We start from the raw sequence: 27,661 nt of genomic DNA, 5'->3' as shown, positions 1-27,661 counted from the left end.
CTTGTGTATACTGTATGTGTGTTTGTACCTGCTATCAGGGGACAGTGAGCCTTCAGAGGACATGCCATGGTAAGGAGATGGGGTGAGCTTGGCGTCAGGTCTGAACTCTTTATCATAAGCCAGGACGTTCCACTCCTGACGACGGTTACGAGCCTTACGCACCTTTAAGAGAACATTAATAAAGACAGTTAGTGACATTTTTTTTTTCTATGCAAATCCAGGCTTTTAACTATTAAATGACTGAAGTGAAGGTAGTGTATAAAGTCAACTAAAACAAAAACAACAGATAAATTGGGTTTTGTAATAAATTTAACACATTAGCATTAACTTTCACTGATTTGGAGCTTCACCAGTCTTAAACCCCTTCAGGAAATAGACACTGGAGAGCTCATTAGTCTATCTTCTTTAGTGAATGGCTTAAATATACTTTTACTGGAGATGGTTTTTATGTGATTAAGAAGACCTCATACATAGGTCTCTGCTTTTCAATTTAATTTCTCTCATTCACTTAGTCTTTTGTCGGCTTTATTTACATCCTAAAATTATTTTCTTAAGCAGTGACCTAATACTACCTACTCTGAAATTACCTGGGAAAAACTTGAATATGATAAGGTCAAGCCAAGTTCCAGATTAACTAAACCTGAAAATTGGTAATGTGGAACTTTTAGACTTCAATGAATATCACCAATTTGGAGATTAATAGTCACTGAAAACCATTTTAAAGCCTGTCCCTAAAGAAAATTACAAAGCCTAATTTTGGATATTTGGACATTAGAGATACATTCAATTGCCACTGTACATGACATTGCTAAAAGATGACAAATGGAAAGAGAGTAAATTCCTCTCAAGGCAACTTTTAAAATCCTGAAAGAATAATAAAATCACTTTAATGGACAGTGCAGCACAAACATTCTAAATCCCACAGCTAATATTTTGGAGGATAAAAGTGAGGCTAAGGGGTTTATGAATCCATTTTTATAAGCCTTCATTAACAGGAGCTCTTGGTCAGACCTCAATACAGCTAAATGTAGTGTTGAAAATTTGGTAGTAGGTGCACTACTAGCTGGCTAGCTAGCTAGCTAGCTAGTCTTGCTAAACTAAGACTAGCAAAAAGCCATTCAGAGTAATTTTGCTAGCTGTAAATTGTACACCTGTCCAGCTGAAATATTTACCATAACTGGAGCTGACTTGAAATAAATTGAATTAATTTTATTGTAATGCCGGTATTAGCTGGGCTTGGTGCTAAATTCAAGCCAAGTTGGATTCAGGCTGATTTTAAACAAATATTTCCAATTTAGCAATTATTTATTATATGATGAAGAGTTGCTCTCATGGTACAATGTTTGTCAAGATTTTTACATATAACAAAGACATCCACTTCTAGTTACTGACAGGTGATGTTTTAAGGGTTTAGGTGCTACATATCGTTAGCTGAATAGCAAATCTGCCTAAGTCATATTTTAAGCAAAGATGGACCATGACTCAGCTGTATTAGGAGTGCAAAATTAGCCAGATATAACAATTTAGACAAAAGATGACTAAAGCAGCTATGCTGTGTGACTAACAATATATTTTCACAGAATCTTGCAGTGTTTGTCATCTGACTGTTGAATTTCTGCTGGCCCTCGCTTCCTGATGTCATTTTAACCCTTTAAAGCCCGACCCACGAAAAAATGGTAAGAAAAGTCCATTTTTTTAATATGAGGTCTTTATTTGTCCCTTTAATAAACAGTAACAAAAATATTTTTGGGGGGGATATCTACCATTTATTACCATGTGATATTTTAAAAATATTATAATGTGGTTTTCTGCTTCTGGGTATCTATTACGGGACAGAAGACAAGTATCAGATTGTGTTCAACAGGATTTTGAGCAAAGTTTAAACAATAAATTGAAGCAAAATGTCTCAGAAACTGTATGTAACAAATATGTCATGTCAAGCTCTAACGGGTTGATAGATTGTGGCCAGAATTTGTTTTTAAAAAGTGACTTGTTTGAAAACTCACAATTTGTGATATTTTTTGTGATACAGCTCCTGCTGTATGACCTACTTTTAGGAGGTGAACCCTACCATTTTTTTCCTACATCGAAAATAACTAATGCTGTTGAAAGAGACAAACTGGTTAGCTGAAAATTTTTATGTTGTAATAGAAAAAAGCTATTGCTTGGATGAGAAAGACAATCTAACAACCAAGATGTGTTTATGCAGAACAGCTGCTACATGAGACAATACTTCAAATACAGTTTTAAATCTATGGGAGAAAAACAAATATAAAGAAATACTGTCTTGATATGAACAGTTGAAACCAGCAAATAACATGTCTAGCACTGGCTAGCTACCAAGGTCAGAAGCATCGCTAATTAACTAGCATCAGCTAGTTACCTTCCCAGTGATCCTTCACAAATTAGAGAAGACAGAAATAAGAACTATTTTTTCATGTAAAATTAGATGTTTTACTTGGTGCTATAAGAAAATGTTTCTGGTATCACTTCTATTACTTTATTTAAGCTTTCAAACATTGTGTACATCTGTTATGGGTCATGACATTTTTTAATATGCCTTTTGGCTATTGAGTGTCTTTGACAGTGTGTTGTACAGAAAGAGAGTATGATTTTAGTGTGTGTGTGTGAGTAAATAAACAAGCTTATGTAACTCAACTTACTAAACGTGTATACATTTATTTTACTGTACTTTTGGCATTGCACATGACTTTCATTTAATATCACATATGTGTATTTATGATGTTTATCATTTTTTTGTACATTCCTAAGATTTTATACCTTTTCGACACAGAGAGCAACCAATGAAAATCTCATGTGTATGCATGACAATAACTAATTCTTGACTTATTTCATCATTTTAAATAGAAAATAATTCAGTTATTGTTATTATTAGCTTATTTTATGTTCTTTTGGTGAGATGCTTGGACTACCCTAAAGGACTGTATGATTAGTTTAATTGAATTTGTGAAAGCTTATACATCCTCATTCGAGCAAATCATCACTCACCTTCTTCACTTCTCTTCCCGGGTCTTCAACCTGCTTCTGCTGCTCCTATAAAACACAGACAGAGTGGAGAGAAAATGAATCACTGATTATTAATTTATCCTCTGCAGGTAAACTGGACCCCATCACCGATTACTTCATCACAGGGTAAGAAAACAAAACCAAAACCAAAAAAAAAACAAAAAATAAATAAATAATTAAAAAAATAACCACAATGAACCAAACACACACACACACAAACTAGTCTAGTACCTACGAACTACACAGATGTTAGCACACAGAGGACGACAGAGCCAAAACTTGTGGGACCACAAAACAGCAACCAAACCAAACACAAGGGGCCAGAGAGAGGATGAGGCGGTGTGCTGAAGTGACGTAACACACACGGATACAAACAGAGGGGGAGTGTGTGAAGCTTTGTTCTTTAACATAAATACAGTTTCGATTTTGTGTGTGTTTCTCTACGTGTGTGTCTTACCTGTGTTCAGACACCCTCTGGGATATGTGTGTTTAATTACTGCTAGTGGTGTGTGTGGGGAGGAAGTGAGGGGGCAGGACTGGGCAGGTTAGGGGTCGGGTTTTCTTACAGAGATGGACAGGGGGCTCCTGGGTGGGGCCTGTCTTGAGTGGGGCCTGTCAGGGTGGGCCGGACAGCCCTATGGAAACATGGGAGAAAGACAAGCTGGTGCGTTAGACTGAGTAAAGGAATAGAAGGGATGGAGGGAGTGTGTATCTTTGAAGGACAGGCAGCTATAGATGATATAAAGAGAAGAAAGAGGAAGGTTCTGAGGGAATAAAGACTAGAAAAGGATGAGCCAGCCTCCTGCAGCCTCCTCTGGTGTTCAAACCTGGTAGTTTTTTCTCGAATGAAAACTCAATATTTTGAGAGGTTTTCATTGTTGTTTTTCCTGCAGATTCCAGGGAGAAGGGCAGGAACAGCAGAATGTGAGCAGCATTATATTCAACAGAAACACCGACACGAAGCAGCAAACGCATACAGCAGCAGCTGTTCAGCAAATTACACTGAAGTTCAGCTTCGGGACTGACTGAGTCAAAGGGAAATACAGCAAACAGAAACTCTGAAATATTTACTTCTCTTGCCATCATAAGTGAGTAATATTAAAGTAAAAATATTAATAAAATGTATCTGAATAAAGAAACAGAAGCAACTGTATTTTTATCTTTTCAAGAATGTATTAAATTATTTATTCATCTCTGTATTCCTTCATGCATTAATTCACTTATTTCTACCACTGATATATGAATACATTTACATATTTGTTTGCTTCTATATATATTTGTTTTTTTCACATTAACTTTTTGCTGTATAGTAATAAGGTGGGTATTTCTAACTTAGTTCACATGATTTAGCTAGTTATCTAAGAGAACCAGACCATACAGCTAGAATTTTTAATACTGAAGTCAGGGGCACAGCATGGAAATCTGGGTCCTTTGTACAAATCTTGGTGGGCCCAGCATGGACTTGCTTGACAGTTCTCACACATACTTTTCCCATGGTATAAGACAAAGGTGATAATTAGGGCTGTCAAAAGATTAAAAAATGTAATCAGATTAATCACAGTTTACAAATGAATTAATCGTGAATAATCATGATTAATCACCATTCAGACTATGACTGAAATACACCCGTTTTCACTGTATTGTATGAACAGAAAGAGCAAACAAATGCTTACGAATATTTAGTGTTAACTGACCTTCACTTATGTAAATGTCAGATGTCCAAGGGTCAATAAATGCAGCATGCCATGTACTTCTGTTTTTCTGCATCATCTCTACCATGTTCTAGATCATAATGCAGAATTCATACAGCATCATCTCACCAACCGTCTCCATGGTGATATCAAACCACCAGATGTGGCGACTGAAGTTAAACTGTTAATATTAATGAAGAAACTCTGATGAAACTGTTTGTTTTAACAAGTTTTTCTTCACTTTTTTACATAAGATCATCACTTTCGTTGTAGTAATCAGTTCAATATTTTATAAAATCTAGACCTGAAATAAAAGTTTCATTTGTGCCCCCTTTTCCTGCCCAATGCCCCTACCTGGCACACGTTTCTACACCCACCCCTGCATAGCTGAAGCACAAATCCTTTCAACCACCAATCAACTACTGTGTTTGAGGGTTCTACCAAAAACAAACAGCTTTGGGTTATTATGTGCCAGTGTGAACCATGAACCTCTTGTTCCCTCCTCCTCCTCCTCAGCTGAACGATAAACAAAAGCAACAAGAGAGAAAAGCTGATCAGCTGATCACCAACAGCCATCATGATTCATGGAACCAGACAGAGACGACCAGAAAGCTACTAGAGCAGCCATGTTTGTCCAAAACATCGGAAAAGTGTGGTTCTTTTGTTTGTTTTTTTAAAAGGTGTGGGTCTGGAACCCTCTCAACGTGAAAAGTGTGGTTCTTTTGTTTGTTGTTTTAAAAGGTGTGGGTCTGGAACCCTCTCAACGTGAAAAGTGTGGTTCTTTTGTTTGTTGTTTTAAAAGGTGTGGGTCTGGAACCCTCTCAACGTGAAAAGTGTGGGTGTCAAAACACCCTCATCCTCCACGGGGATGATTAGACAGACCTGTCTCCTTTTCTCCAGGTTAGATATTTTTATAAGATGTTAAATCTGACCCAAAAACACTTCTCCTGTTTTATTTTATTCATTTGAAAAAAATTATAGTAGATTTGTTATCAGTATTTCAGACTTCAGGGTCTGGTGCATTCAGTCCTTCAGATAACATGATGCCAGTGGCATCGGCAGAACTGTTTTTATTGCAATGTTTCTGATGATAATTAGTCTACGTTGTCCCTAAATGAATTCTAATGTGCTCCCTACAGACAACTGCTGCTGATATCAGTTCAAAATGTGTGTTATTTCAGGTGCTGCTCGCCTCCCTTCTTTAACAACTTAAAAAGCTGCTGCTGCCCCTTACCTATTTTCTCACCCTGCCTTTTCTCCTCTTTTTCTGTCCAGACTTCGCTTTCTTTGGCAAGTTCATGACTTTCTTCTCTGACTTTCCGGCTCTTTGTATAACTCGGTTGAACAGACTGGTGTGGACTAAACCATTTTGCACAATTTTAGAGGGGTGATAGGGCCCTCAAAGCACATCCATTATTATTGTTAATGAAAAATTCCTTCTCTATGCACCTTTATTCGGGCAAAATGACTTTGATTATCATATTAATTAATAAAAAAAATTAAAATGTAAAAAAAAAACAAAAAATCTACTTTTTATTCCAGGATTTTTAAGGGCCCCCACCCTGCAGTGGGCCCTGGGTAAACAGCACCATTCCCCCCCCAGTCCAATGCCACAGAATGAAATAAGTAATTGTAGAAATATACATATATATATATATGACTAGATAAATGAAGAAATGTTTTAATTTAAATTGGCTTCCCAACCTTTCTGTGTACCTGGTCTGTACCACTAAACGCCCTTTCTTCTAAGAAAGTCTTCCTTCTTGACATAGTGGTATGATCTGAGTCCTTTATCGTATGTAAGTGACCACATGATGTGCGTATTAAAATAAAGTCCTGCCCTTTGACAAGATTCAGATCTCTTAGACAGGAATATGTTCTTCTCATTCAATACAAAGAATCAGCTCTTAGAGCCGGTTCGTTCATGAACGACTCATCATTTCACCATGAGAGTTAAGCAGTGAAAGGAACAAAAAAAAAAAAAAAAACTGAACCAGCTCTTCTGATTCATTACAAAGCATCGGCTGTCAGAGCTGCATGTTTTGCGAATGACATATCACTAATATTTATCTCCTCTTACCTGAATGCGACAATGACTTAACTTAGAGTTCCGCTTTATTTCCCTTTGATCGTGTCTTTGTCTTTTAGTCTCTAAATAACGAGCTTCTCCAGTTGCTGTTGTATTAATAACCAAGTACACAAAGAAGCAAAGCTAAATGGTGAGAACAGTAAAGCCAGGAATGCATCAACCGAAAGAACAGCATAAAAATGACACAAAAAGGCAGGAGAAAGTGGATCAGTAAATTAAAGCCGATGATGAATTTCTTTGACTTTTCAGTCACACTCTTCTCCAGCTCCACGCTGACACACGTTCGTTCCCTCGCTGGCACCTCCACATGCAGAAGGACTCCACCTGCACCACGGTAACATACCTTCTGCCTCCTCTTCTCTTTGCGTTTATCTTCGGTGGCCTGCAGCATCTTCTCCTTCCAAAGATTGAAGAAGTAAGAGGGGTCGGTGTAGAACTTCAGCGCGTCTTTCTTGTCGTCCCTAGAAACAAGAAACAAAGGGGGGGGAGGGCATTAAAAAAAAAAGACTTCATCCTAGTCAGACAGTAGACGTAGGAAATGCTACAGACCTGTAGGGGCTGAGGATGTTAAGTGGTGGAGGCTTGTCACAACGGTGGTACATCTCCACCACAGGGTTGGGCACAGACGTCCTAGAAACTACCTGCTGGTCCTGAATTGTGCTGCTTTTAAAGGCCTTTCTCATGTTGATATCCTGCAGGGAAACTGGAAGCAGAGGAGAAGAGTTTTAGGCAGGGATGTAGTAAACAACTTGACAATTAGGCCGAAAATGAGCGGAATCATAGACGTCTATACTTAATGGTATTCGTCATTGTAATTCCTCAGAACAGCTGTTTGATCTCTTCAGATAGTGGTGGATTAGCAGCTAAATCCTGAATTTACAGCACTGTCCTTTGCCCTCTGGTCCCAAATTTGCCAAGTTTACAGTCATGAATTGAGCCAGGATTTGTGGTGTTGGAGGGTAATCGCTTGTTTGTGCTCTCAGCTGACATTAAAAGAAATTTAATCAGGCCACGGCTGTTTAAGAGCCAAGTTTCATGAAATTCAGAGCAAGATTTGATGGAATAGTTGACGAGCGAAAACAGATAGCTTAACAGTGCTTTATACATCTGAGGTAAAAAAAAAAAAACCTTTTTAAAAGTAGATGCAAATGACTTTAGCTTTCCTGTGATGGGTTCTAATACTGGGAGAGGGCCAGTAGTATTTCCAGCTGTGGTCATGACGTTTTTCTGCTGCCATAGTTTGCTATGTGTTTCATAGTTTGTGAAAACACTGTACAGAGCGGTGGTAAAAGGCTAGAAGCAGCTTCTAGAAGAGCTGGACCCTTCTGAGAAGTCTCAGGAAGTGAAGTCTCTGCTGAGTCTACTTTCACAGGTTTGTCCTGTTGGCTGTCAAAAGCAACTCCTTTTTAATGTGTACACCAGGTAACTGGGACATAAGCACCCTCTCTTTCATATTTAATAGATCTTACTACAGCTTGTATCATGAGGTGAGCCAGTCAGGATTTTCACACAGATGTGGAGACGTACAGGTTTGGACATTTAAAGTGACTTCTAGCTCTTTAAAAGCTGTTCTTATCATAATTTAAATACAGTATATTTCAGTTCCAGATACCAATTATTAATTGTTTTGTAGCTCCATTGTGATCTGTAAATGATAATGCTTGTGTAAATAAAAACGGAGGCAAAATATAATCTGCCTTTATTTTTCTAATGAAATTTCAGGCTGTTCATATTTTTTTCTAAAAAGTTAATTAAATCTAAACATCTTGATGATGTACTTGTACTTCTATGCACTAAAACAAATGTTTTAGTATTTTTCTGTTATTTATACAGTAGGTCATTACGCTGTTATTTAGCTGGTTTGGCCAACTTGTGATTAAATTAGAACAGCCCTGTATGAAGGGTGTAAAGCAGGGGGCTCAGCACACAAGCCTGGGGAGAGCCAGTCTAACCTTCGTTGGCCCATCAGGAAGAATCCAGAAGCAGGTGGACGTCTCTGGTCTACCAGTTTGGAAAGTCTAGAGAGAAACCTTCTGTAGCTACTCCACACTTCCATGCTACTAGTGTGTGGCCACAGTTGAGTAGAAGTGATGTATCAGCTGTGTTCTCCACCTCCAAATGGGCAAAGAAGAGATTCAACTGCTCTACCAGCGAGGGATCACCCTCAACAGTTGAGAGGTTGCTGGACTTGTAGCTGATGATCTACTGGACCTTTTGCTACATCTGCCTTGTAAATGCAAGATTTCTCTCCCTGCCCTGTCTCCTTCAGCAGGTTCTGGACATCGATCATCATCCAGGGCTTCTGGTTGTGGGATAGACCCGAATACATTTAGCCACCGTGACAGTGTCCATACACAGCTTAATGTAGTCCAGGACCGCTTCCATGTAGACCTTTCAGGTCCTGGTGTTAAAAAAGCTATGAGAGGTAAATTAAAAACGAAGACATTCATTTACTTTCATCTGTGTTGCATCGATCTACGTTAACCAAAACTGGCTGTGCGGCTGCCTCACGTCAAGCAGCAACTGGCAGAAGAACTTTTAAATTTTCTTCATCAGCATGAACAACTGCTGTTTATGTAGATGTGAGTTTGTAAAACACGAAACATGCAACCAGATTAATACAGAAGAGTGTGTTCACTTGACACAAACAGACTTATGCATGCACGTTCCAACAAGGTGATAACAGGACAGCAGGGACAGATTAGTCTTCAAGCTTGTTGCATCAGCTTAGCAGGCATCTTACACACCCACAACACACACATTATACACACAAAACAGAAGCCGGCTAGTGTGTTGTTTTGTGTTCATTACAGGAGCAGACAGAGAGAAAGCGAGAGTGAGAGAGACAGAGAAAAATCCTGCATGTGTGTCAATCCCTTAAGAGATTTAAGGCAAAGCTATCCAGGATCTGCCAAACAGCTAAACACACACACTCTGATTCATATTCACACACGGGAGAGATCAGTGAATACCAGTCTGGTAGAGAAAAGGTTAAACCACACCAACGCAGTAAAGTCCTACTAGTATTTTACTTGGACTGAATGGTTGTATTCACATGTTTTTGGTGCACATAAAACCCATTTTAGTTGAAGATGACTCTAAGTGTCTCACTGCTATAGATCGAGTGCCACAGAAAAGGACAAATGCATAATGTGTTATTGGAAATGTAAAATAAAATAATAAATGCATGTAAAAATGTTTTATTATTCATTCTACAACCTTATTTAAATCAATATTTGTATTGGTTATTTATCAAATTGCACCAAATGACCAGATTCATGACCATGACGACGGTAAACAAGTGTAAAAGGCCCTTTAAATTTTTGTGGAAGTGGTTGATGTGCAAAAACATCAGCATATGGTAATAATACAATTTCACTATTTCACTCTATTAGAATATATTACATACTTTGTAGTTAAAGATCTTAACCCTTTAAAGCCCAAACTAATTCTAATAATAATAAAAAAACAAAATAAAAAAAACAAACAAAAAACAAAAAAACAAAACCCAGAAACTGTATATACTCAAGTATACAGTATTAAAGGGTTGATTGACTTGACTGATTTATGGTTTCTCAGGTATTTTCATCTGGTCTGAGATCAGGAAGATCTATTACACTGGGGCAAAAAAGTTTTTATTCAGCCACCAATTGTGCAAATTCTCCCACTTAAAAAGATGAGAGGCCTGTAATTTTCATCATAGGTAAACCTCACCTATGAGAGAAAAATGAGAAAAAAAAATCCACAAAATCACACTGTCTGATTTTTAATGAATTTATTTTTGAATTATGGTGAAAATAAGCACTTGGTCACTAAAAAAAGTTCATGTCAGTACTTTGCTATATAGCCTTTGTTGGCAGTGACAGAGGCCAAACGTTTTCTGTAGTTCTTGACCAGGTTTTCACACACTGTCGCTGGTATTTTTGCCCATTCCTCCATGCAGATCTCCTCTAGAGCAGTGATGTTTGGGGCTGTCGCTGGACAACACAGACTTTCAACTTTCTCCAAAGATTTTCTATGGGTTTGAGATCTGGAGACTGGATCCAGAAAACTACAGGCCTCTCATCTTTTTAAGGGGGAGAACTTGCACAATTGGTGGCTGAATAAAAACTTTTTGCCCCAGTGCATGTATTTACTTCCTTACATTTATATGCAGTGTTCCTTTCACATAAATAGAACCTAGAAAAAAACCTTTAAACATTACTTTTAAGAGTAAAAAGAGCAATTCTGAGGTGAAAATATATAATAGATTTTTTTCTATATCTATTCTTTAATTTGTTCTTTTTTTTTAAGAAATTTTTTGTACACCTAACTTTCTATAGTCTGCAAAGACTTCAAAATCTAGAGGGCAATTGGCTGTTTGATCTGTGTGTGTGTGTGTGTGTGTGTGTGTGTGTGTGTGTGTGTGTGTGTGTGTGTGTGTGTGTGTGTGTGTGTGTAGCTTTGCAGTCAGAGCATCCTCCTGTCTGCTCGGTGTTTGATCATTCCTTTCCAAGCTTTCGTCCCTGCGGTCAAATGAATAATCCACAGAACTAGCAGCCAATGCAACTTTCATTCAGACTCATCTTCAAAGAGACCTCTAGCTCTCAGTATCACTTCTTCTTCTCTTTCTTTTCGGAAAACATCTTTCTCCTGGACCCTATACATAATTTCTCTCCATCCTTTAAAGTCTTCTACCCTGATTTAAATGGTTGTTTTCCTCTCGACACATTACAACGTAGAGCATATTAATTACTGCTAATAAAACAGCTGCTAAGTACCTGCTAATAACCACACTGCTGTGCAAAGGGTTGCAAAACAGTAGATGCTATTAATTATCTGCTTGGAGAACATCAGAAAAAGAAAATGCAATTAGGAAAAGGGTGAGTGAGGAAATGACAGACGAGAAGGATGATGGGATGAGAAAAAAGAAGAGAAAGAATGTGAAACATGAGAGAAAAGCAAATATGTGGTCGGAAATGAAGGAAAGACCGAAAAGGATTCTACGTAAGAGAAGGAAGAGGTGCAGAGATGAAAGAGTGTGAGCAGGTGAGGAGGAGGAGTGGGAGAGGAAGGGAAACATAAGATGAAGGAGTGCTGAGCTTTTTCTTTTCACCCCAGTCTGTGCTGCTCTGACGCTGCTGTCTGAGGCCTGTGCTGCAGAATGACTAGGCAGTATGAGCAAGGAGAGGCAGAGGAGGACAAAACTGAAGATGAAGAACAAACAAGAGGGAGAGGAAGTAGAAATAAACTGGAAAAAAACAGGTGGGAGAATGAAGGAAGCAGAAAATGAAGGTGGAAAGGCAGGAATGATGAGAGAAAGGCAAAGAGTTTGGTCCTCTGGGGCCACCATAATCCTCCTGTAAATACTAACTAACACAACAGAAGCCAGAGATGACTGCCTGTGTGTGTGTGTGTGTGTGTGTGTGTCGGCCTATTAATTACTAGATAAAGGGAATTGATTTTCAGAGACAGTTAAAAGCTTAATGGTGGAGAGTCTGACCCACACAATAACCAACCACAAGCACACACACACACACACACACACACACACACACACACACACACACACACACACACACACACACACACACACACACACACACACACACACACACACAGCCCCACACACTTACACACTCCAGTAATCACCTTTCATCTCCACTGTCTTTCAGTGCTGGTTCAGGGCTGATCATAGCGTCAGATCTAGTTGTTTGCAGAAAGACGTGTTTTCATCATCACATTCCTCTAAAAGCCTCTTCGACATGCTGGACCCTCCATCTGGTGTATTCTGAGTTGCTGTCACAGTAAAGGGAAATACTTGACAGATCACAGTGTTTGACTCATTTTCCAGCAAATTTAAGTCTTAATATCACCAGTCTGAAACTTTTTAAAACAACTGCTGATGTTTGTGGATGCTCTGCAAAGCCAACCGATGTACCCAAATGACATCCAGTCTAAAAGAACAGTGATTAAAACCTGATTTCTACATGCGGTTTCTAGCAGGACATATACACAGCAGCCGACTCCACTGAAACATTCGACTATGTTATAAATGTAGCCGCAAACACTGTTAAAAAATTAATGTGCAAACGTGGTTGTGAACGCATTAAAACATGAAAGAGCAGGAAAATGAGAGGAACACTGAGCTCATGTTCTTCCTCTGCTACTTCCACTTCACATCCATGTTGCAGCTCAGTTTTATTTCATTAAGCAGATGAAATGCTACTCTGGCTGCGGAAACATGGCTGTCATAAAGTTTAGCTGGTCTGCTTGGTCTCAAAAATCTCAACCTCAAGCCCCTGATGTAAACGAGTTTTTGCTCTGGAATAGCAAAAGTTGGTTCCAGTGTAGCACCGATGACATGTCAGTGGCATTTAATAAAGATTAAAGGTAGCACAAGAACACCAGAAATCACCAACAAGGAGTCATAAAAGCACCAACTGCACCAAGAAAGAGAAAATTTTTAACATATTTTAGTGGTATTTATTTAGGGAACTACGCATTTTAATTTACATTTTCATATCAATATGAAGATTATAAGCAGTGTCTAATTTCCCTCTTTGGTCTCTAGGCTGGTAGATGGATTTTAAAACAGCAAAATATTCTAACCTGATGCATAGAAAACATAACAGCATGATTAAAAATGTGTCTGTCTCCAACAGTAATGTATAATTCTGCACTGCACATTTCTAGGAATATTTCTGTTGTGTAAAGACATTACTCAACGAAACAAATAAATTTATAAATAATAATTATAATGATAAAAGACCCTGATTCTGCAGTCAAGAAACAACAGCTTTGCTACTCATCATGGTAGATGTCCTTGCCTATTGAAATAAAGATAAAATTAAATTAAATTAAAGAAAAATAATAAATAATATAATTAATAAATAAATAATAAAATAAAGAATGATTTTTTTTATTTGCCAAGAGTTAGAATAAAACATTTTATGATTGAAAAAAGTTCCATTTATTTAAAAAAAATAAATAAAAAAAAATTCCATCAAGAATAATAATGAAAATTATGTTGAGATTTTTTTATGTCAATTCGGAAAAAGCAAATCACAATCTTATGGTAAATTGTTATTTCAGAAAAACAAATTTTTTAAAATTTTCCAAGGTAAAGGGGGTGTTTTCTAAAGAAATGAAACCAGCTCAAACTAAAAGAACAGATTCTGACGGCGCTTTTAAACACATGGTGATCTGGGATCAGCCGGTCGTTGTTATCAGAGGTTAATCTGATATGTTTACATTTAAATTCTGAATTCTCAAAACCTCCTTACCTGCCTCATGTTGCCTAGCAACAAGGAGAATTGCTGACCATTCCTTATTTGTGTTGAATTTTTGTGACATCACTTTGAGGACACCACACAGATCATAGAAATTGTCATGACAACGTGATGTAATTCCACCCTATATAAAGGTCGGATTTCAAGCTCACCTCTTTGTGGGATTATCTTGCGTGGAGTAAAGTTGTTCGAAGCATCGGAATTGATTTTCATATCTTTTCAAGATTGTTTGGTACACGACAGAAACTTGAAGAACATTTTGAGAAAGATTGTATTTCTCAAGTTTAAGTAAAGATTTCAAAGGATCTTTGGACGCTGTGTTGGGAAATATTAAATTTCTCAACTTTTCAAAGGACTTTGGACATTTTTTTTGGAAACATCAAGTAGTCTGACTCCAAGAAAACACAAATGGAGGAAAACAAGGCCCAGACAGGAAAACTCTGGAGTGATATTATAGACGAGGAATTGGGTTTGCCTGAAGACGTAGATCCAGCGTCTTTTATCTTCATCTTTGGCAACAATAGTGAAGAAACTAAAATGGAGCCCATAATCCAACGAAAGACTCCAGATCACAACACTGAACATGTCGCCCTTCATAAGGAGAGCTACAAAACCTGGACTACCCCATCCACTTCTTCAAAGGACGTGCAGGTTGGTGCAGATTCCGGTCGACATGAAGAAACGCAGGAGTTTTCACGTTTCCAGGGCCCTGCTCAGAAAGCCGCTCAGAGATCTGGCTATGTCCAGGAGCAGTCTTATCAACAGACTCCTGGTAACTCTGCGTTTATTTATTCACAAGACATCAGGAATAACGGGACACAATCCCAGACATCTGCTGACTGTGCAGCCAGCATCCCACAGAGAGAACGCAGGTTCCCAAATCCTGCAAATAATGGTCAGAGATCACCATCACAATACCAAACACAACTGGACTGTCTGAGAAATCAAGTAGAGGATCTCAGAGCTAGGCTCCAGAAAAAGAATCAGTTTCTTACTTTGGAAAAAGACAAAAGGATGAAAGCAGAACAAGAATCTCAGTCCAGCCAAAACCAACTTAACTACCTGAATAATGAGGTTGAGGATCTGAGAACCAGACTGCAGAAGAAGAATCAGCTTCTCACTTTGGAGAAAGAGAAGAGAATTAAAGCTGAAAGAGAATCTGAAAGTACCTGGAAAAGGTTTGTAGATGCAGACCGGGAACGGAAGAAAGAATGCTATCTCAGAAAGCTCTATGAACAGGAGCTGAAGAACTACACGAACAATGAGGAACTGGGTCAATCACCTGAGGAAGCAAACCCAGAAGCTCAGAGTGATCTCATACAGGTAGAAGCCAAGATGGGGAACCCTGACGAGCTGGAAAATTTAAAGACACGGTTGGAAAAAGAAATCCGAGCCAACCAAGACCTGAAATCCAAATTGAAGTCTCAGGAGGAGACGATACAAAATCTGGAGTGGAAGGTGGCAGATTTTACTGTCCAGTTCAGGATGGTATCTGGCACCAACGACCCTCAGATCCCTGATCAGGTATCTGAACCAGGCTGTCCCTCAGTGGAAGAAGAGTTCAAACCAGAACTGCTCGCAGAACCATCAGTGGACTCAAAATCTCAAGTCCCAGAACCACAAGCAGATTCAGAACCACAGGCGGTTTCTGAACAAGTGGACCTCCTGTTACAGGAAGTCTCACAGCCTGCACCACAGCCAGACCCAGAATCCAGGTCAAATCTACTAGGTAAGTCATCATCTCAGGTCTCAGGAACAGGAGTGGACTTCCAGCCACAGGAAGTCTCTAGACCAGAGGAGGACTCAACATCAGATGTGCACTTCAGAAGGCCAAAATCCTCTTCTCGGTGGAGATGTCTTAAATCGGAAACACCAGAACATCTCCACCAATACAAAGGCCAGAACCAGTTCAATAAAACTGATAAACGTCCTCCAACACTGGTCTCAGGAGAGTCTTCCACACCAAGAAGAATCTCAGGACCAGAGGAGACCAGACCAGAGACCCTGCCAGAATGGAGGCGCTGTAAAAAACAGATCAGTCCGGCACATCAACGCCAACACAAAAACCTGAAGAAAAAAAATTAAATCTGGAGTGCAGTCATCTTCTGTTTCAGCAGAGGATTCCAGATTAATTAATTTTTAATTAACCGTTATTAGTTTATTCAAAGCATTTTATTCATTAGTTTCAGTTATTAGTTTTATCCTTTTTATTTAATGAATTTTATGCATTATTTTACTTATTAGTTTCTTCTTTTTTAATTAATTTTATGCATTAGTTTTAGTTTATATTTTTATTTTATTTTTATTTAATTTAATTTTCTCACAAAAACAAAACAAAACAAACAAACAAAAAAAATCAATAAAATCTAAAGAAAAAATAAACTAGAAATGTATTATGTTTTATTGTTTCTCTATATAATTATAAAATATATTATTTGGACTTCTTCATGAATAACAGTATCATGGCAATTAATGACATAAATGTTCTTATTTTCCGTTTTGGTCCCTGTAACTTTCTCAGGAAACCACAGACTTTTATCAGGTTTTACTCCTTTTCTTCATCGACACGATAAATATCACATAATGAAAATATTGTTGAATATGTTAGGGAGTGTTTAATTCTAATTTACTTACTTTTAATGTCCAAGGACTTTTAAAAAGGACATTTAATATTAAATAAAAACTACTAATGGAAAAACATTAATTATTGGGCACCACAGAAAAATGACAGAAACTAAAAAGTAGATGTTCATTCTCGAGGGTGAATGTTTGCCAACAACAATAAAGTAACAAAATGGTTGTCAGTTGCCATGGTAAACGTATTTATATAGCGCTTTAATGTACCTGGAATGAAACCCAAAGGGCTTTACATTATACATCACATTCACTTGTTCACACACACATTCACACACTGATGGTGGAAGCTGCCATGCAAGGCGCTAACCACGACTCATCAGGAGTAATCAGGGGTTCGGTGTCTTGCTCAGAGACAACATAACATGAGCTCAGCAGGCAGAGGGTCAAACCCTCAGGCAACAAGACGACCGCTCTTCACAAGAAGCCGCTGAGTGGACTATTTAATGTGGCTCGTTGTGACGAGTTGCTCTGACACGGAAGCTGCAGCTTGGTCGGCCACAGTTGTTTTATTAGACCTGAATAGTGGAGAGAAGGGAGATGATTGCTTACCTACCTGACACAAACGTTTCAGAGGGCGGGTGAAGCTCTTACAGCTTGTGTGTGTCCACAGGATGATGCCACAATCTGTTTCAGTCACAGATTGTTTCCTAAATCGTTTTTATTGCAAGAAACATTATCCACCATTTACTCTGATCATTAAACGTGTATCAAGCTAGTAAGTCTATCCTAAATCGTTTTAATAATGTTATCCACCATTCACTCTGTATCAAGTAAGTAAGTAAGGTAGTCAAGACAGAAAGACAGGTGACAACATATTTAAAATTAAATGCAACACTGCCGACAGAGATTTAACTGCGACAGATGTGTATACGGAGAATATCACACACTAGGATTTCTTAAAGTGTATATGGAGGGTATCCAAAGCTAGGATCTGTTACAGATGTGTATCCGCGGCATATCCTATACTAGGATTTGCCATAGATGTGTATACGGAGGGTATCCTATAATAGGATCTGTTACAGATAGGGTTAGCAAATCAACGTGTATATGTTATCTTTCATCGTATTAGACTACGTTCACACTGCAGCTCAATGCCGAGTTTTTGCCCATATGTGACTCATACTGGATTTTTTTAATGACCGTCTGAACGGCACAAATCTGAATGTTTTATGTCCGACGCAGGCCACTTTCTTACGTGGTTCTAGATCGGATACGTATCCGGTCTATGTGGGAGCAACCTCAGGCTGAACGTTCATGCTGCATTTTATCTGAGTTTGAGGCCAGAAGTCAGACAAACATCACAATTCTGCTGTTTCACAATATTTACTGTGTTGTTGTCTTTTCCTTTTTTAATTGTAAATAAAAACAATGACAAAACAACACCTTTAAATTTATAAAAGGTATTAAGCAAAGTAATGCAGTGAAGGTTAGAATGTATTAATATGTGGGTCTAGTCGCGGGTAATATCCAACATCGTCAGGTTGGATTCAGGTTCCACTGGAAGATATACACGGGTCGGGTTTGGTAATCATCCTAATGGTTCGGGCCGGTGCAGGCTGGTAAAATTTAACCCGTGCAGGACTCTGCACAGACAAACTCAGCTGCATTGTAGTGCCACTGCTCCACAAAAGGCCATTGCTGACATTTGTGCTCTGCTCTTCTTCTTTCATTCATCAAGTGGGCATAATTTTATTGGTTAATAGTAGGCAATTACTTCCAAACTGATCCATCCATTAGCATCCATTACATCCGTAAATACTACGCTTTACATGACGTTGTGTTGTCCTCTGCGCAACAACTAAATCTTCCTTTACTTAATGTAGTCGTAGAATAGTGTCGTAAACCTGAAAAACATGTTTTAAAACCCTCTACCTTCATTCTCCCTGCAGAGGAAACTCATTTAAACATTTTTTTTTTACCAAAGCATTAACAGTAAAGTTTGATTTAGCTGTTTGACTATTTTCTTTTATTACTTTTGCATGAAATTATGATCAATTGAAAAATGTATTAATATGTCCTTTTTATGTGAAATGAACTTATTTTTCCCATTAAAAAAAAAGTTTTCCATGTTATTTTACATTAGATGCGTACATTTACAGAATATTTACATAATCTTATTGGTATTTCTTCACATTGAAAAATACATGAAGCATATGTGAAGCAGCAGTTTGTGAACACAAATGTGAGTTTCATGTCTTCTTAAAAATACTCTGATAAGATTCCATTCCTTGGTTTGTAGTTAATACATCTCCTCACTTTAAATGTCCAATTCCAAAGAAACAAAACACTGACAGCAAAATACCAAAACTGAGTTAGTCCACAAACAAATGGGTGCTGTCACAATGGCTGTCTTTTTTTTTTACCCTACAGTCTGTTCAGAAAGTGAGAACTAAACACAATCGTCCTCACATCCTCACAATCGTCCTCACATCCTCACAATCATCCTCACATCCTCACAAACGTCCTCACAGCTGAAGCCTGGAATCTAAAATAGGTCCCCATACAAACAGACTCAAAAGACTGCAGGAACACACACAAACCAAAACAAATAAGTGATCTTTTATCAATGACTCATCAGCATAGCCATTAAAATGCTGCAGGATTGTGATGAGGGAACGCACCAACACACACACATGCAAACAAACAAAAGGATGAGAAAAACAAAAAGCTGGTCATGATGCCGCCTCACAGGTATACACAGGGACTAGCAGGAATGAGCCCTGCACTCTAACAACACATTTAATAAACCATAGCAGCTGAAAAATCACAAAGACAAAACACAAACACATAGAGAACCTCTACAGGAACACACACACCTTCCTCCACAGTGGAGTCGAGCTGAGTGACTTTCACGGCCAGCTGGTCCACTCTCTCCTGCAGGCTGCTCATCCTCAGGTAGAAGCTGTTGGCTTCATTAAACAGTTCTCCAAAAATGTCCTCTGCATGCCGACCTGTAAAAATACACACACACACACACACACACACACACACACACACACACACACACACACACACACACACACACACACACACACACACACACACACACACACACACACACAGAGGTAGGTTTACTTCAGAAGAAGAAGAAGAAAGTACTATTTGCATAACAGCCTGTTCAGACATTCACCGCCAGTAGCTGAGCTTTGCTTCATATCACAGGATTTTATATTTACTGAGAGTTAAATCCCCGAGGTTGCAGACTGGGAGCACACACTGGCATGTTCCAGAGAACTGGAAGGATTGTGACATTAAAATGATAATGTTCAAACTTATCCATGAAAACGATGAAGGAAATAACACTTATCAACTGTTCACCAGCTACATGTGCTTGGTAGCTCAAATCATGGAAACAATAAAATATCTTATCATAACTTTGCTGATGACACTCAGCTTTATATTACTGTCTCACCAGGGGACTCTGGTCCCATACAAAGTTTAAGTGCATGTCTCAACTGAATCAATACAAGCATGTGTCTGAATTATCTTCTGCTAAATAAAGATAAATGTTATTGCAAACAAAGATGAACATCCAAAGAATAGTGCCAAGATTCAGTCATCAACATTAAAATTAACAGATCAATACAGAAATCCTGGAGTCATTTTGGACTCTGAGCTAAACCTTAACAGCCACATTAAAGCGGTAACAAAATGAGCCTTTTACCACCTAAAGAGTATTTCTAGAACATAGAAACAGGTAGTGGTGTTTTAAAATTACATAAAAAACAAGAAAGAAAAAAAGATTTTAACATCTTGATGCCGGTGTACACGGCACTGAATGGTTCTGGTCCAAAATATATATCAGATCTGCTCATGACACATGAGCCACAAAGCATCATCTGGGTCAAGCTTCTTTCCATCCTAAGAGTGTAAATTAAACAAGGAGAATCAATGTTTAGTTTTTATGCTCCTGAAAACTGGAACAAATGACCAGAAACCCTGAAGCCTGGTCTAAACCTTAGTTCTTTTAAGTCTGGTCTTAAAACTCCTGTTTGCCACAGCCTTTCATTGAGCTAGGTTGTCATTTTTCTTGATAAAATACTCTAAAGATGATGATGATGATAATGACACTATTTCTACACCTGTCTGACTCTTTCCTCTGATTATCCTCACCATGCATGAAATGTTCTGCATTAATTTGTCTTTCCTTCCCTTAATTCCACATTTCTCCTTGTATCATAGCTAACACAGAAAATTAAAAAGTGTAAAAATAGCCCATGAAACTGACTGAAATGGAGGTCAGCGGATGCAGCCCTCCTTCCTCCTCCACCTCCTCCTCCACCTGTTGTCAGTCTCAGCAGGACAGACCATCTTCCTGCTGTGCACCCATCAGACTGACAGTTATTTAACTAATGCGGAGATTTGCACCCTGCTTTAATAACACTTTTTTCCTTAAAACACACACATGTACGCACAGCAGCCACATCAAACCCTATATGTCTGAATGTCTTTAGCTGTCTTTCAGCTTTCTGTCTCAGGCCCACATCCTGACAGATGGAGCAGAGGCGGAGCTATCGCCCATCTGCAGTGAGCTGTCTCTGAACTTAATTTAGCCCATAACTGCTGATCACATTTAAATAGTGTTTTTTTCTTCCTACACATATCCACCATGTGATCTTATTTCTTCTTGTACAAGTTCATGTTTGCTTGTATTACTGTCCTGGCTTTTAAAGATTTGCTTTAAGTGAGAGAAACGAAGGGAAGGAGCTACAAAGAAGGGGAGAACATAAAAATGTACCACACTGACTCAGTGAATGTATTTTTAGTGTCAGGAAGTCTTTATGAAATTATGATGAAACATATTTAACTGTTTGTTATTGGACTCAATAAAGTTCAACATGAATCCAACAGGTCTTATAAAATGACTAAAGAAGTGCCAGATAAGAAATCTTTCTCACCTTAAAAGCCCAATGATTCAGCTAAACTAGCCAGAGCAGGCCCCGCCCACCTTTACAACTCAGCTTTCACGGCAGCATTTCATTGGATGGAAATCAGTACACGCCCCCAAGTGCAGGATGACTCATCATTTCTTTTAGCAAGCTACTGAACTTTAGCTACTGAAAAAATACCTCTAAAACTTTTTTTTTTTATCATTTTTGGACCAGTGCAGATTTACTTTCAGGAATTCATAAGTTTCAGGAGTGATTGCACTTTAATGATGAGGGTGCCATGTTGGGATGCGTTTCTAAAAAGCCATGAGACTAAAGATCCACTGCTCTCTGTAAGAGGGGCCAGTTGGAAATGTTGTAGTTCCCTCAGTTTTTACAATGTTTTACAATAACATGGCTGAGTAAAATATGCTAACAAATGCTGGCGTCTTTCTAGTTTCTAACGGAGACAGACCTTTGACTGTAGCTTCCACTTCAACTTCTGAGAGACATCAACATTCATCTGTCGATGTCTGACCAGGTGCCTGTGAAGTTATCCAGGCTTTCTTTAGGTGATCTAGCTTAACAAACTAACAATGGAGATCTGCTAAGTCAACAGTTTTTCTGCATCTGAACATGTAAAAGGGATGAAGCTGACAGCAGCTGACTGATCCCAATCCTATATCCCTGACCAGATGAAAAACAAGGTTGCTGCAGCTGAAGCCTGAAGGAAACGTGCCAAAAGTGCTGACTATGTGAAATCCTACATAAACTTTTTAATATCCCTGCCATACCATTATAACACGATACAGATCACTTTATTAGCTACTCCTGCTCAATAACACTAATATCTAATCAGACAATCACACAGCAGCAACTCAGTGGAATTAGTCATGCAAACATGGTCAACATGACAAGTTCAAACTGATAATCACAATGAGGAAAAAAGGGGATTTAAGTGACTTTGAATGTGGCATGGTTGTCTGACCATGAATCAGAAGAAGACCACACCAGGGCCACTCCTGTCAACTAATAAAAGGAATCTACAGTTTACATAGACTCACTAAAACTGGACAATAGAAGATGGAAAAATGTATCCTGGTGTGAAAAGTCTACACTTCAGTATTCAGAGGGTAGGGTCACAACTGGGTAGAAACAACACAAAAACGTGGATCCATCCCAACTTGTATCAACAGCTCAGGCTGCTGCTAGTGTGATAGTATGGGGGATATTTCCTTGGCACACTTTGGGCCCCTTAGTATCAACATCACATGGTCTACACCTCTTAATGCTGTCAGATGCTGCACTGGTTAAGAACAAACAGAAAAGCAAATTAAACTGTTGGCTTGATTGTAAACATTCAAGTTAATTTCTGTCAACCAGACTCTGAAAATGTAATAAAAAGATTTGTAGTTGTCAATTAATATTGATTAATAATAAAAAAAACATTTAATACGATAAATATAAGGTATAAATATGAAATACAAACATCAATTGGTGCAGTTTGGTGAGCTTGACACTCACATACAGTACACTGCAAGAGGAGACGATGGGAACTCTTGACTATTGAAGAAAAAAAAAAACAAAACAAAAAAAAAAAAAAAAAAACAAAAAAAAAAAAAACACATTGAATAAAGTTAGTTCTATATCTTCTAAATTTCACAGGGTGAAACTTCAGAGTAATCGCTCTTTCCTTCTGATGAAAAATCTTACAGTCAAACTGCTCAGTTGGCTTTAAAAGAGTTGAACAGAGACTCTCACTGTCCATGCAAAGATGTCTTTTCCCGGTTTCCTAAGAGAACTGACTAGGCAGGAAATGGTGCTTTGATGCACTCCAGTAATTTAAGTTTTGAGTGTTTCATGATACTACCTGATGTGACTTCAGCCATCCACCACTCTTGATTTGTGGTATAAAACCCTGGACTGGTTTAGGTAGGACTAAATTGCTGTGAATTTTTGGTTAAGTCTTCTTTCAAGCTACAAACTTTGGCTGACCAGTCTTGTGTTGCTGTGCTAATAGCAAATGCCTGAATTAAACATACCATGTACATTCATTAGGCACAAGGTACCATTACAAGGAGCTGCTTTCTTGTTTTGAGCTACAGTATACTCACTCAGACTGCCCAGCTGTTTGATGATGGCAGCTAGCGTGCTGTTGGTGACACACTCCAACTCACTGGTCACCCCATCCGGCAGCGCCCCACGGCACAAATGCCGGGGCTCAATGTTCCTCTTCACCAACGGCATACTGCTTCACTCCTGTAGAAGACTGGAGAAAGACAAAAATATGCAATTATTAGAAATTTGCCTGCCTTTAACCTTTCCTCAAGCATTTCTTGATAGGTTGTATAAAAAAACTGCTCAACAAGATTAATATTATTGGCCTTATATTTCAAACCCTGTAAGAAATTCTAGATAAAACTATACAATACAAATCCTGCTGGCAAATAAGGAAGACAGATGAAATCTGAGGAAAAATGAATGGCTGTTCAGTTGTAAGCCCTGATGGAAAGAGAGGTGTCATGTTCGCCGTGGGGCACAGTCACTCATCACGCTGCTTGATGTCAGTGTGGCTGATTTGAGCCAAGAGGCAAATGAGCCGGAAAGAAATTTCTAAATGGCGCTAACGAGCCACAACTGTGGCCAGAGAGACCATGCAGGGGCTGAGAGAAAGTCAGAGAGAAAAGAATAGATGGAGAGAGTGAAGGGGTAAAAGAAGAGAAGTACAAAGCCAGTAAGAGACAGATCTGTGAATCTGTTATGTCATGTGTAAAAGCTTCCAAGAAATTGGAGTCAAAAGGGAAAATCGAAGCGTAAAGTTATTACGACATTCTCATGCATGTTTGACACCAAAAAAACATAATCAGTTGAGTCACATGTGATATTATGAAGCCAAGACTGAAAGAATTAAATCATAAATGTTTTGTATTAAAGTGGATGTCAAATTAATACTTAAGAAGTGTTTACACAATAGTTGTGATGGAGGCTTTACTACTCTGATCTGGCTCAGTAGTATTGTGATCGCAGAGTGTGCATCGGTTAGAATGCAAAGAAAAGTCCGGATGAATTCTTGAGTTTCTTTAATTTAAGTTTCCTCCCTTTTGGGTTGTGCAGTATACATACATGTGTATTCGTGTGGTTCTGTAATAAACAGAATAAACAGAATATGTGGAACTTGTTATACCAACAACAATAATAATAAAAGAATCATATCAAATCCAATGCACAATTAAATAATTATAAAGGGGAATGGTGCAGGTCAATTTCGACATAAAGGCAGCCATGCACTGCTTAAACAGGTCTAAATAGGCCACAAAGCCTTCATTACTTAGCTGAGCCCGTAGAAATAAGACCGTCCGGGTATATTTCCCACAATTGGCACCATATCAACAATCTTAACCATAAGGAACTATTCTAGCCATATAAAGAGGTATAAAACCGAGAAAATGAATAAAGTCCGCTGGAAAACATAGCTTAGCCTATTAGTGTATTAACTTTCATGCTAGCCGAGGTGCTAACAGCCTTAATAAGAAAAATAAGGTTCACAGCATAATTTTTACCAGTTATACTTTAGCAAACCAACTTTTTTACATTGTAAGACACCCACCTGTCTCATGGACGCACACTAGGCCGCACAATCATAACACACTCTATAACACACGAAGGAACATGGTATCATCTCCGATGCTCAGCAGGACAAAACTAGCAAAACATTATTAAACATTTTGTGCTCACAAGCGGCCGCGCCCTCCGGCGGTCAGCCTGGGAACTGCCCCCAAAGTTACAATGCAATGCAATAGTATAGTGTAAATAGAGTCTTGTCTTCATAACAGCCGCCCCCAAACTTGCTTTAGCAAGTTTGAAGACAATATTCAATGTCCATCTCGTTCTGGCACTGCCGGGAGTCTGACAAGACGACTCACAGGTCTTACATAGGTGCGGTCCTTCACCTTGACTTCAGCTGAGCGGATCAAACCGTCAGTCCCTGGAAAAACTTTATTGACCTCTCCGAGTGGCCACGACGCTCTTGGGAGTTGGGGGTCCACTATCATTACAACAGTGCCAACCCGAATGGGAGATGTGTCCTTGAGCCACTTGGACCTCGTCTGCAGGGTTGGCAAATAGTGACGCAGGAACTGTGTCCAGAAGCGGTCACTCAACACCTGACATGTCCTCCAGTGCCGGCGTCCGATCAGTTCGGAATCGTGGTAGGTTACCTGGGGAAGTGATGGATCCGGCCGCCCCATCAGCAACAGATTCGGGGTGATGGGGTCGGGGTCAGCCAGGTCAGATGAAACGTATCCTAATGGCTTTGAATTGAGGATTCCCTCTATTTCAATCAGCACTGTTTGGAGAACTTCTGCTGTTACAACCTGACAGCCTAGAGTGGATGTTAAAGCGGCTTTAATTGATCTGATCTCCCGCTCCCAGGACCCACCGAAGTGAGGGGCGCTTGGAGGATTGAAGCGGAACTTCAGCTGGTACTCGGCAAGTTGGGCTTGTAGGGATGGATGTAGGGCATTGAAGGCTTCCTGTAGTTCACGATCCCCACCTCGGAAATTAGTGCCCTGGTCACAAAGTATCTCCGCTGGTTTACCACGGCGAGAGATAAACCGTCTCAATGCCATCAGAAAGGAGTCGGTACTGATGCTGGACAACACTTCGATATGGACCGCTCTGGTTGTCAAGCATTTACAGAGCAGGCCCCATCGCTTCTCGCTGCGGCGGCCAATCTTGACCTGCATGGGCCCGAAACAGTCTATGCCTGTGGAGAAAAAAACTGGCTGATGTAACCGAAGGCGGGACACAGGGAGGTCAGACATCTTTGGATTGACGGGTTGACCTCTCCATCTTTGGCATTCCGGACAGGATCGTTGCTCCCGCTTTACAGCTTCCCGCCCTCTCAAAATCCAAAATCTCCTCCTCAGCTCAGCAAACAGTCTCTCAGACCCTGGATGCTTGAGTTCACTGTCGGTCTGCTTGATCATTAATCTGGTTATTGGATGTTTGGGCTCCAATACAACTGGATGTTTGACATCAGTTTCCAGATCATGACAGCGTCTGAGTCTCCCGCCAACTCTGATAAGCTGCAGAGACTGGTCAAATTCAGGGGAAAGTGTGTAGAGCCGACTTGAAGTCGGTATTGGCTTCCCAGCTGAAAGGCACTGAACTTCATCTGGAAAACTGTCTCTTTGGGCAGCTCTCAGGATGCACAGCTCAGCTTCCTTGAAGTCGTCTGCCGAGGGGCTTTCTTTTGAAGGACTGGCCACCCCGTGAAGACGCTTTGCGGTATCCTTCATAAGGTCGTGAAAGTTGTCAAATTGTTCTACATCTGGTACAGGGTCAGTGCTCACGGATGTAGCTAGACATGTCATGGGTTTGCGCTGCTCATCCATAAAGTCATCATGTGGGGGGAGTGGATACTTTGGCCATTGCTCTGGGGGGAGCAACAGGAAGGGAGGTCCACGTGCCCAGCGAGAGTAGTTCGTGAGCTCTCGTAGTTTTTTGCCTCTTGTGAGGTCGTCTGCAGGGTTATCTGCTGATGTCACATACTGCCAGGCCTGGTTGTCTGTTAGCTCCTGGATCTCGGCAATCCGTGTCCCCACAAATACCTTGAAGTGACATGAATCCGATCTTATCCAGGTTAGGACGGTGGTGGAATCTGTCCACATCACAACCCTGGACAGCTGCAAGGTTAGTTCTTTGGTGAGCAGGCTGGAAAGTTGTGCTCCTGTGAGGGCAGCGCATAATTCAAGACGTGGCATAGAGAGTTGACGTTTGGGTGCCACCCTGGAGCGTGCTGTAAGGAATGCAACTTCCACATGCCCATCTGTGTCTTCTGTGCGGAGGTATGCAACACTGCCATATGCCTGTTGAGATGCGTCACAGAAGATGTGTAACTCTCTGCTGCACCCAGGTTTGTCGAGGGCATGACTGACATAGCAACGGTGAAGACCGATGTTATCCAGCTCCGGCAGTTCAGAATACCATTCCTGCCATGCAGTTAGTAGTTCACTGGGGAGTAGAGGATCATCCCATTCACGTTTCTTGGTCCACAGTTGCTGAACAAGAACCTTT

At 39.6% G+C, this 27,661-nt stretch overlaps 2 protein-coding genes across 3 annotated transcripts in view; both read right to left on the bottom strand.

Moving 5' to 3' along the window:
- Positions 1 to 27,661, bottom strand: part of zgc:109889 (uncharacterized protein LOC553542 homolog) — a 56,539-nt gene that overhangs the window by 3,289 nt on the left and 25,589 nt on the right. The window contains exons 2-8 of one of the 2 annotated variants that reach the window (XM_041985944.1): positions 23,698 to 23,852; positions 19,532 to 19,666; positions 7,357 to 7,510; positions 7,151 to 7,268; positions 3,594 to 3,662; positions 3,010 to 3,054; positions 29 to 162 (exon numbers count right to left, since the gene is read on the bottom strand). In XM_041985944.1, the coding sequence (XP_041841878.1) occupies positions 29 to 162; positions 3,010 to 3,054; positions 3,594 to 3,662; positions 7,151 to 7,268; positions 7,357 to 7,510; positions 19,532 to 19,666; positions 23,698 to 23,830 (788 nt within the window). In that variant the 5' untranslated portion in view covers positions 23,831 to 23,852. The remainder of the gene's footprint in view (positions 1 to 28; positions 163 to 3,009; positions 3,055 to 3,593; positions 3,663 to 7,150; positions 7,269 to 7,356; positions 7,511 to 19,531; positions 19,667 to 23,697; positions 23,853 to 27,661) is intronic. The other variant, XM_041985945.1, reaches the window with a different exon arrangement.
- On the bottom strand, positions 11,057 to 26,473 carry LOC121640249. The gene is made up of 3 exons (XM_041985950.1): positions 25,191 to 26,473; positions 24,553 to 24,724; positions 11,057 to 11,070 (listed from the first exon to the last, which is right to left on the bottom strand). The coding sequence occupies exon 1, from the start codon at positions 26,404 to 26,406 to the stop codon at positions 25,456 to 25,458; it is 951 nt and encodes a 316-aa protein (XP_041841884.1). The 5' UTR covers positions 26,407 to 26,473; the 3' UTR covers positions 11,057 to 11,070; positions 24,553 to 24,724; positions 25,191 to 25,455.

The sequence above is a fragment of the Melanotaenia boesemani genome, chromosome 5 (assembly GCF_017639745.1).
Source record: "Melanotaenia boesemani isolate fMelBoe1 chromosome 5, fMelBoe1.pri, whole genome shotgun sequence".
NCBI classification, from domain to species: Eukaryota; Metazoa; Chordata; class Actinopteri; order Atheriniformes; family Melanotaeniidae; genus Melanotaenia; species Melanotaenia boesemani.
Note: the sequence above shows the minus strand (reverse complement) of the source record. Positions and strands in the feature narration are given on the sequence as shown.